Source organism: Diceros bicornis, chromosome 9 (genome assembly GCF_020826845.1).
Source record: "Diceros bicornis minor isolate mBicDic1 chromosome 9, mDicBic1.mat.cur, whole genome shotgun sequence".
Taxonomy (NCBI): domain Eukaryota; kingdom Metazoa; phylum Chordata; class Mammalia; order Perissodactyla; family Rhinocerotidae; genus Diceros; species Diceros bicornis.
In genome coordinates, this window is record NC_080748.1 from 68,257,317 (window position 1) to 68,267,638 (window position 10,322).

The window sequence follows — 10,322 nt, forward strand, 5'->3', positions numbered from 1 at the left end:
CATACGATGGAGAAAGGAAATTCTCTTCTATAGATGGTGTTGGGAAAACTGGACAGCCACATGCAAAAGAATGAAAGTAGACCATTATCTTACACCATACACAAAAATTAAGTCAAAATGGAGTTAAGACTTGAGTGTAAGACCTGAAACCATGAAACTCCTAGAAGAAAATATAGGCAGTATACTATTTGACATTGGTCTTGGTAGCATCTTTTGGAATACCATGTCTCGTCAGGCAAGGGAAACAAAAGAAAAAAATAAACAAATGGGACTACATCAAACTAAAAGCTTCTGCAAGGCAAAGGAAATAATGAACAAAATGGAAAGACAACCCACCAACTAGGAGGAAATATTTGCAAATCATATGTCCAACAAGAGATTAATTTCCAAAATATATAAAGAACTCATACAACTCAACAACAAAAAAAATGAAAAACTTGATCAAAAAATATGCAGAGGATATGAACAGACATTTTTCCAAAGAAGATGGCCAACAGGCACGTGAAAAGATGCTCGACATCACTAATTAGTAGGGAAATTCAAATCAAAACTACAATGAGATATCAGCTGACACCAGTTAGAATGGCTATAATTACCAAGACAAAAAATAACAAATGTTGGAGACGATGTGGAGAAAAGGAAACCCTCAAACACTGCAGGTAGGAATGCCAACTGGTGCAGCCACTGTGGTAAACAATATGGAGATTTATCAAAAAGTTAAAAACAGAAGTACCATACAATTCAGCTATCCCACTACTGGATGTGTATCCAAAGAACATGAAATCAACAATACAAAGAGATCTATGCACCCCTATGTTCATTGCAGCATTATTCACAATAGCCAAGACATGGAAGCAACCCAAGTGCCCATCAACTGATGAATGGATAAAAAAGATGTGGTATATATGTAAAATGCAATACTACTGAGCCATAAAAAAGACAAAATCATCCCATTTGTGACAACATGGATGGATCTTGAGTATATTATGTTAAGTGAAATAAGCCAGACAGAGAAAGACAAACACCATATGATTCCACTCAAATGTGGAAGATAAATAAACACGTGGACAAAGAGAACATATTAGTGGTTACCAGAGGGGAAAAGAGTTGGGGGTGGGCGTAAGGGCAAAGGGTCACATATGTATGGTGACAGATAAAAACGACACTATTGGTGGTGAGCACGATGAAGTCTATACAGCAACTGATATATAATAATGTAAACTTGAAATTACACAATTATAAACCAATATGACCTCAATAAAATAATTTTTTAAAAAAAAACAAAGAAGATTTTTAATCTGATACTAGACTCCAGTCTCAGACTTTACTTTAAGTGCAGGGCACAATGGTTCTGAGCCTTTCAGCACCATGAAGAGAGAAGCCGGTAGAACCAGCCCCATGGGTTGATGGAGCAGGGAGGCACCAGTGAGATTTGAAAATAACAAAGCTTCACACACACACACACACACGCACACCTGTCTCTATATCTACCCCACATCCACAAAAATGAGCTTTTAGAGTACAACTTGGTAGTGAAATCTTTACTTCCTAAACACCAACAGCACCAAGTGAAAATGTATTATAGGAGAAGTGAAATGAACACAGGCAAGGCCATCCAGCATAGACAAAATCCGTTACAGACAAGGATGTTGAGATGTGATACTCTGGTGAACAATTTACAGGTTCAATTCAATGTTGTCACATTATTTCATAAATATTTTGTGTCTTTCTCTAATTAAAAATCCTTATTTTTCCAAACACTATGGACACACTAACATGTCTTATCTAAAAGAGAAGAAAAAAATCCTCTGAATAGCCTAAATAGACAGAAGCATTTCATCACAAGTACTAAACCCAACCACGTCATTGACTAAAAACAAACAACAAAAAAAACCATCTTAAACAAGGGTTAGGTAAACTATGGCCCATGGGCTAAATCTGCCTCCCCATCTGTTGTTGTAAACAAAATTTTATTTACTGTTTATTTACATATAGTCCACAACTGCTTTCATGCTGCCATGGCAGAGTTGAATACTTGCAACTGAGAACATGTGGCCCCAGAGCCTAAAATATTTACTAGCTGGCTCTTCACAGAAAAAGGCTGCCAACCCTGTCTTAGAACTTCTCTTAGTGCCTATATACTACTATTTTATGCACAGCTCTAACAAATGGTATTATTTACTCTTTCAGACTGAAACAGTAAAAGGGAAGGGAACAAACATTTGTAAATGAAAGCATTAACCTTCCTTCCTCCCCTTTTCCCTGACAGACACTGAGCATAATAATGGCCCTTGGCTAAGTGTTTAATTGACTCCTTACTAGAACAATTACTTCAAACTTTCATTTTTGAAACTAAAGATACAGCCATAAAGAGGTATGTGGCTCCTTTCTAATTCCCAGAGGGCTCAATAGAGTACCCATAGCAATTAGGGAAAGAACTAAACACCATTACTCATGATAAAGTGACTGACTGACTCTATGGAAAGGCTAGTGCCTTGAAAAATTATGAAGCAGTTTGGAAAACATTTATTTTTCTCCTCAATATAGATTGAGCCTACTGTCTATGATAATTAGTTTTATTCTTAGCACATATGTGTGAATGTGTCCAACAATTCTGATCTTTTACTCTTTGAAAATGTGAGAGCAGAAACAGACGGCTGAAACTGATGGAGGTGGAGAATGAGAGGCGAAGACCTAATCTTGGCTAGACTGCACGGCTCACAGTGCAGAGCCCCTCTCCCTACTCCATTCCCTAGACCTTGGGATGACTGCAGCCAGCATCACGGATTTGGCCACAGGCTCACGGCGTTAGTCCAGTTTTGTTACGAACCAGGTTCCTTTTGCCCACTGCACAATTATGCCAATCACCGAGAGGACGGGTTTGCAAAGAGAAAGGATTTAATCACAGAGCAGCCAAGTGAGGAGGCAGGAGAACCAATCTCAAATCCACCTCCCTGAAAAATGGAGATTACGGATATTTATGGGATAAGGGGGCGGGGTGGTCTGAAGTGTGGGAATAGATGATTGGAGGAGAGAAGAAGTGAGATAAAATGGTGGCGTTACCATGATGAGGGTGGAGTTTTCAGCTCTGTGACATCAAAGGGCCAGTTATCGGTCATCTGTGCAGGCCCAGTTGATGAGTTGGTGGTCTCAACCCACCTGAACCAGACAACCAGTAGACTCTCAGGTCCTGAAAAACTTAGGCACCTCACCCATTATCATGGTGACCCAAGCATCAGAGATGTTATCTATAGGGTGGGCTTTAGCAATGTATTATCTAACTACTTTTGCAGAGAGACAACTAATTTAGTATAGCTAAAGCAAGTTGGCCCCCGGTTTTAGTTTTAGTGACTCTGATTGGAGAAATATATGATGGGAAGAGGGGACTGGATCCTTCAGCAAAAGTACTTCACTGGGTAAGTCTTGAACAGGACAAAGGATGGGTAGGGATCTACATTTAAAAAGAAAAAGTAGGAAGATCTTTGACAGATAGAGATGCAAAAAAGGGGAAAGAGGAATCAGCATAGGAATTAGGGATTTGCCTGTGATTTCTTAGGTAATTTTCCTTTGGAATCTGCAGAAAATCATATTTCATGCACAGCTTTAACTATTTCTTTTCTTTGTTTTTTAGGGACAAATCGTGAAAGACTTTTAAATAGAACAGAAAGATTACCAATGGTTTCAATGGAAGAGCAGGGTTTGTCTAGCATTCTCTGCAGGATTACCTGAAGATTTGAGGCTGCTGTGCCTTTCATAAGACAGAGGCGTCTTCTGTTAGCCTGCCTACATTGCTCTGCATAGCACAGTCTCCTCTGCAATATGTGGACATTGCCATCCCATGCAACAACAAGGGAGCTCACTCAGCAGGTCTGCTGTGGTGGGTGCTGGCCAGGGAAGTTCTGCGCATGTGCGGCAACATCTCCCTTGCACACCCATGGGCGGTCACACCTGATCTCAACTTCTGCAGAGATCCTGAAGAGACTGAAAAGGGGGAGCAGGTTGCTGCTGTAAAGGCTGTGACCCAGGAAGATTTTCAGGGTGAATGGACTGCTCCAGCTCCCCAGTTTACTCGACTCATCCAGAGGTCGCAGACTGTCTGAAGGTACACAGGTGCCCTCTGCACCTATCCAGCAGTTGCCTACTGGGGACTGCAGTGCTCAGCCTGCCACTGAGGTCTGGGCTGCAGCTCCCACTGCTCAGGCCACTGAATGGGTAGGAACAGCCACTGAGTGGTCTTAAGTTATTCTTCCACAGACTCTTAGACAGAAAATGGAAATAAGGCTGACAGAAAATATACAGTTTCTAAAATTTATGTCCATTTAAAAAAAAAAGTAACAATAGGTACCTGATGGTCCTTATCCAGCCCCAACTGTGCCAGGCCTGACCTCCCAGGGCCATATCCTACATCAAATATACCCTTTCTAGACCTTCTGAGACCTTATGTTGCACCTATAGGTCCAGCTGCAGCTGGTCCTTTAGGGTTACGGGGATCCAAGTCTTCTGGACTATGGGCACCAGGAATGGGAGGGCATTATCCTTCCCCTAATATGCCATACCCATCTCTAGGGCCATATCCCACTCCTCCTCCTCCTCAAGCACCAGGGGCAGCACCACCTGTTCCAAGGGACACTGTTCCACCAGGAACCTGGCGACCACCAGCACCACATGCTGCCCGTGCAGGATGATACCCCACACCAGGACTCTAGCCTACTCCCAATAATCCTTTTCAAGTGACTTTAGTATCTTCTCGTGCTCCATCAATGACTGGTGGTCCCCAATTCTTACCATTAATAATTATCATTTGCTTTCTGAAGTACATATATATTCATATGAATGCATATATAAAAATTGCTGGTTTCACTATCCTTAGAGGGCATTCATGAAAGAACAAGTCTTGCACCTCTCAGAGAAGATATCTGCCTCTTGTACTAGGATGTATAGTACATCAGATGGATACAATCACATAAAAATATAAAAGTAAAAAAAATGATATTTACAACTCTGTAAAGTATAGATAACTGATACTAGTGCAAATGACTTTTGTCCATATATATGCAAATAACTTCTGTCTAAAGGAATGACAATTGATTTCTCTTGGACACTCCCTCTTCTACCTTCCCATTAAAAAAAAATTTTGAGGGGCCGGCCCGGTGGCGCAAGCGGTTAAGTGCGCGCACTCCGCTGCGGCGGCCCGGGGTTCGCTGGTTCGGATCCCGGGCGCGCACCGACGCACTGCTTGGTAAGCCATGCTGTGGCGGCGTCCCATATAAAGTGGAGGAAGATAGGCACAGATGTTAGCCCAGGGCCGTCTTCCTCAGCAAAAAAAGAGGAGAATTGGCGGATGTTAGCTCAGGGCTGATCTCCTCACAAAAAAAAAAAAAAAAAAATTTTGAGTCTATTTGTAAATCCATTTCAGCATTCGTGATTAACCTTGATATGTGTGGCACTTTCAATTTTCCTTTGAACTAATTGTAATATCTTATTGGATTCTTCTTTAATTAATGAGATTAAAAAATAAACTTTGACATGCATTCATTTCATATTTTTACAAGTGTCATGGTTGTTAAAAGTTACATGGAGGCATATTAAAATTTTTGAGAGTTTATTTGAGTAAAAATCGATTTGAATCAGGCAAGTGGTTAGGACTATCCACTGACAGCTAGGAGAGACTTTTATAAAGAAAAGGCAGAAGTAAACCAGGGAGATTATTGATTGGCTAGAGCTTAGAGCCCAGTTGGCTATTTGTGATTGGCTGTCCTTAGGTTTCTATTTTGTAACCTTGAGGCATTTGCAGGCTTAGACTTTGTTTTGCTTAGGTAGGCTGCCATGACGTTACAGCCACATCAGTCTAATGGCCTCCTGTTTAATTAATTTAACATATTTTATCCTTTTTTTTAAAAAAAATTTCTTTAATGGTTGTAATCCCATTTTAATAATTCCGACTCTACAGGAAAAAATTCCTATTACCTGTCTAATGTGTAGTGGTGACGGTGGGAAGCTGATTAAAAGGACAAAGTGGAAAAGGCAGAAGTGGCCTGCTCATGTCCACCTCTCGACTCGCCCTCTGGAGAGAGAGTGCAGTTTCCTAGTCTACAGCACTGAGTGGTGCTCCACAATGAGGAAGAACACACCACACTGAGAATCAACAGTCCAATGGAGAGCTCTGGATATCCATTCAGGTAGAAGTTCGGATCTCCACTTATCCACTAGAGAACAGGGACCTCCATGAGACGGACAACTAGGGAAGACAGATACTTGAATTAGACGTGTATTGAGATATATATGTGTACTCTACCGAGTTGTTTGTGAACCCACATTTAATCTTCATTAAAAGCACACAGAGCAAATTTGTTTATCTCCTTCTGCAGATTTGGAAACTGATGCTTGAAAACACTGAACACAAATCAAACACCAATATGGAAGTAAAAATAAAGTCACAATTTCAAGCATTAACAGTATGTCTCTCATTGTAGTACCTGGTACTCACTATGTGGGACCTCCAGCAAACTGCCCCAGGGAGTTCGGGCAGATCTGTCTCACATACACCTCTGGGCATAGTTCTTTCATAGCCATGCAATGCCGACGATTCTGCTTATCCACGATTCTGCTTATGCACTCCCTGTGGCTTCAACTCCCTGTGAAAATTCTCCTGCAAAGACCTCCAAACCCCAAAAAAACTCCATGATAGCATTTGCTGCTGCTGCCGCCACTGCCATTATTGCTATCTTCTTGCTTAAGCTTCACTATGGAAGTGTTATACTCAAGTTTAGCGGTTAAGTGCGCGTGCTCCGCTACTGGTGGCCCGGGTTCGGATCCCAGGCGCGCACCGACGCACCGCTTCTCTGTCCATGCTGAGGCCGCATCCTACATACAGCAACTAGAAGGATGTGCAACTGTGACATACAACTATCTACTGGGGCTTTGGGGAAAAAAAAAAAGGAGGAGGATTGGCAATAGATGTTAGCTCAGAGCCTGTCTTCTTCAGCAAAAAGAGGAGGATTAGCATGGATGTTAGCTCGGGGCTGAACTTCCTCACACACACACACAAAAAAAGTTGTTCCACTGGGTCAAGACATGCTGCACAAAATGCAAAATGTAGTGCTGGTCCTGACATCGGCCTGGAGACTGGTACTGGGGACTCCAAAGCAGCTCAAACTGCAGCTGCTGCTGGCACTGTGGATTCCCCAAAGAAGGATCAATGACTCTGCTGAAAGTGTTTTTCTGAAGGAGGGAAAGGTCTTTCATTCCCCTTCTTGCTACACTCAAATAATAATTCCAAAACTGCTTCCTTGAGTCTCTTACAGAGATTGTGAATGAAAATTATTCATAAGTGTATATAGCTAGAGACAGCTTGTTTATTTTTCACACACCATAGCTTTCCATATATTTTAAGTTGGGCATAATCCCATGGGGAGCTGAGCTGGAGAACAAATGATCTGAGTGGTAGAAATTATGCCAGGCTCAAAAGCATAGTTCTCTTGAGTAATTTAGTATAAAAGAAAATTCCCCTGTATCACTCACCATCTCCTAAGAGTATAGCTGAATTACAGTTCACTGTATTAATATTGGTTCATTTCATAATTCCAAGGCTTTAAAGAGTACAGTTCTGGTCAATAGACTGTTTAAAATAATGAGGAAGTGTGTAATTTTTTCAAACTTTAATTCAAAATGGTTTTAATAAACTAAAGTCTTGGTGCCTAAAACAATGAGCTTTTGTTATTGGGTAATCAGTCACATGGAACACCTCTTTCACTGAAGATTCTGGATAATGAGGCATCAGTAGAAAACAGGAATAGTATCATATTTATTTTCATGATGTTCACCACAAAGTAGAAATCAATGTTCAATTGACTGCTGAATTTGGAAGAGGAATATGAGTTCAATACAAACAACTGAGAGGAAAATAATTAAATATAAGCAGTCAATATGTGGCTATAACAAACCATATCTACTCAAGCTATGGATAGTATGATAGAATTCATCCCAATGGACAGACCCTAAATTCTGAGAGAGATTGGAAAGAAAGCAGCAAGCACTTCCATAGGAAAAGCAAGTCCTAGTTCCAGATGGGGTAGACTAGAAATGTTTTGTAGGGTGATTCATCAGGTATTATGCCCTTGTGAGACGGCAATGAAAAAGCTTAGTGTTGCCCAGGAATGCTTGCCTTTCCTAAGACCCTAAGATTGATACATGATGACTTGAGGGAGAAGAAAAAAACATCAGCAAACTATGGCCAGCGAGCCAAATCCTGCCTATGAACTGTGACTGTTTTTGTAAAGAAAGTTTAATTGGAACACAGCAACGCCCATTCATTTGCATATTGTCTATGGCTGCAACAAGGGCAGAGTTGATTAATTGCCAGAGACGGCAGGGTCCTTCACAGAAAAAGTTTGGTAATCCCTGTCTTAGGATATCAAGTACAAGGTGAAATCTGCGTCACCCATGAAAGACTTCTCTGAAAACCTCTGAATTAACAAGTCTTGGCAGGGGTTACTACCTACCTACCTTACCCTTAGAACCAGATAACTAGACTTTGGGGAACTAAATTCCCAGACGACTTCATTCTATATCCAAGCTTATCCCACCAGGTGCTAGGAAGCTTCCTTGCTCTCCTCTGTACTGTAGATCAAGTACTTCTTATTATATACTGTTTCCTATTAAAATCTATTCCTGTTAAGGAGAGATTATTGTTCTAAAAATTATTTCAGTTGAATACACTGATGTTGCTAACCTGAGCATTCCCTGTAAAAGATGACAGCTGCAAAAATTAAAATAAATAGTATCTTAACCAGCGTGAGATGCCATAACAAAATTCCATCAGCAAGGGGGCTTAAACCACAGAAATTTATTTCTCACAGTCCTGAAGTCTGGAAAGTTCAAGATCAAAGTGCTGGCCAATTCAGAACCTAGTGGGAACTCTCTTCCTGGTGCGTACACACAGCTGCCTTCTCACTGTGTCCTCACATAACCTCTTCTTTGTGCCCATGTGTATAAAGAGAACCAGTGAGCTCTCTGGGCTCTCTTCTCGTAAAGGCACTAATCTCATCACGAGGCCCCACCTTCATGACCTCAGAAAATAACATTTGCAGAACTTTTTCACAAATCAGATAAAGTTGTAGTTCAAGCTTGCTTTGAAAAGCAACTACTACAAAGTTTATTTTCTCCCTTCTTTAAGGTTGTTGATAGTCACTGATTATTATTTTAGTTGGCAGATATCCTGCACCAACTTAGGGCTGTGTCATTATTTATTAGCATGCAAATTTCTTCTTAAATTGAGCACTTGAATTCATTCTAGATGTAAAAAGAGAGGTTACAATTGTCAAAGCACTTTTTTCTGTATATTAAAAATGTATACTTATTTATTTATTGTATCAAGCTTCTACTTTTGAGATAGTTTTAAAACAGTTCATTTTCTGATGACACTTACATGCAGAATTTTAGTTTAATTTGTTTCTAAAAGTGACTTCACCTAATCTAACATTTTGGTAGGGGTGGCTCTGACAAAAAAAATTTATAGATGTGATGAAATCTTTTTAATAGGTGAAAGTGTGGCAGACTTTCTCCTGCAGCCCTGCCATGAATGACAGCAGATGGATCAGGAATTCCCACTCATCTCTGGAATTTAATTGAAGAGATATTGACACATGGAATCAATGAGCTGTGGGCAGCCAAGTGAAAGAGTAAAGCCAAGTTAAAATCGTGGAGAGCAAAACAGACCAGACTTACGAATAAAGGCCTAAAGGAAACCATTTTGTCCAACGGATACTGAAAGAACAAACCTGGTTCCAGACAGAAGACTTGATTCCAGTGACAGTCTCCATAAGACCTGACTGTATTTATCCAAACCTTTAAAATAAACCTCCCTTTTTATTTAAGAAATCTTGAGCAAGTTTCAGTTCCTTGCAACCAATAATCTCTGTCTAGAATAGAAATTGGTGACAAGAACACAGTAGCAAGATAGAGATTCTCAAAGGTATGAATTCGCCTATCATTTGGAGAAACTAGATGTTTCTCAGATAGGGGAGGACAGAGATTAGAAGGGCTAGGATATTATCTGTAGGGTACACTGAGGACTCGCCTAATTAATTTATTTACTATAACCTGGTTGGATCTAGATCAGACCACTGAATGAAATTTGGGCGGGCTAGGTTGCAGCATATAAGGTAAATGTGGGTATTCCTTATGACATTAAATCAAGTTTTAGTTAGGAAAAGATTTGCTCTAGTCCCAGCAGGCGACCCTTTACACTGCTGAGTGCAGACAGTGAAAAGCAAGATGCTCACTCTGTGTAAAGGCATGTAGGACTGTCATTAGGAGAAAGA

General features: G+C 40.5%; 1 protein-coding gene across 1 annotated transcript; it reads left to right on the forward strand.

Moving 5' to 3' along the window:
- The first annotated feature begins 626 nt into the window (after positions 1–626).
- On the forward strand, positions 627–4,246 carry LOC131410010 (small ribosomal subunit protein uS2-like). Its single transcript, XM_058547732.1, is given in 4 exon segments — positions 627–659; positions 3,759–4,073; positions 4,076–4,091; positions 4,094–4,246. Coding segments are annotated over 4 exon segments (510 nt in total). The 3' UTR covers positions 4,240–4,246.
- Positions 4,247–10,322: the final 6,076 nt, after the last annotated feature.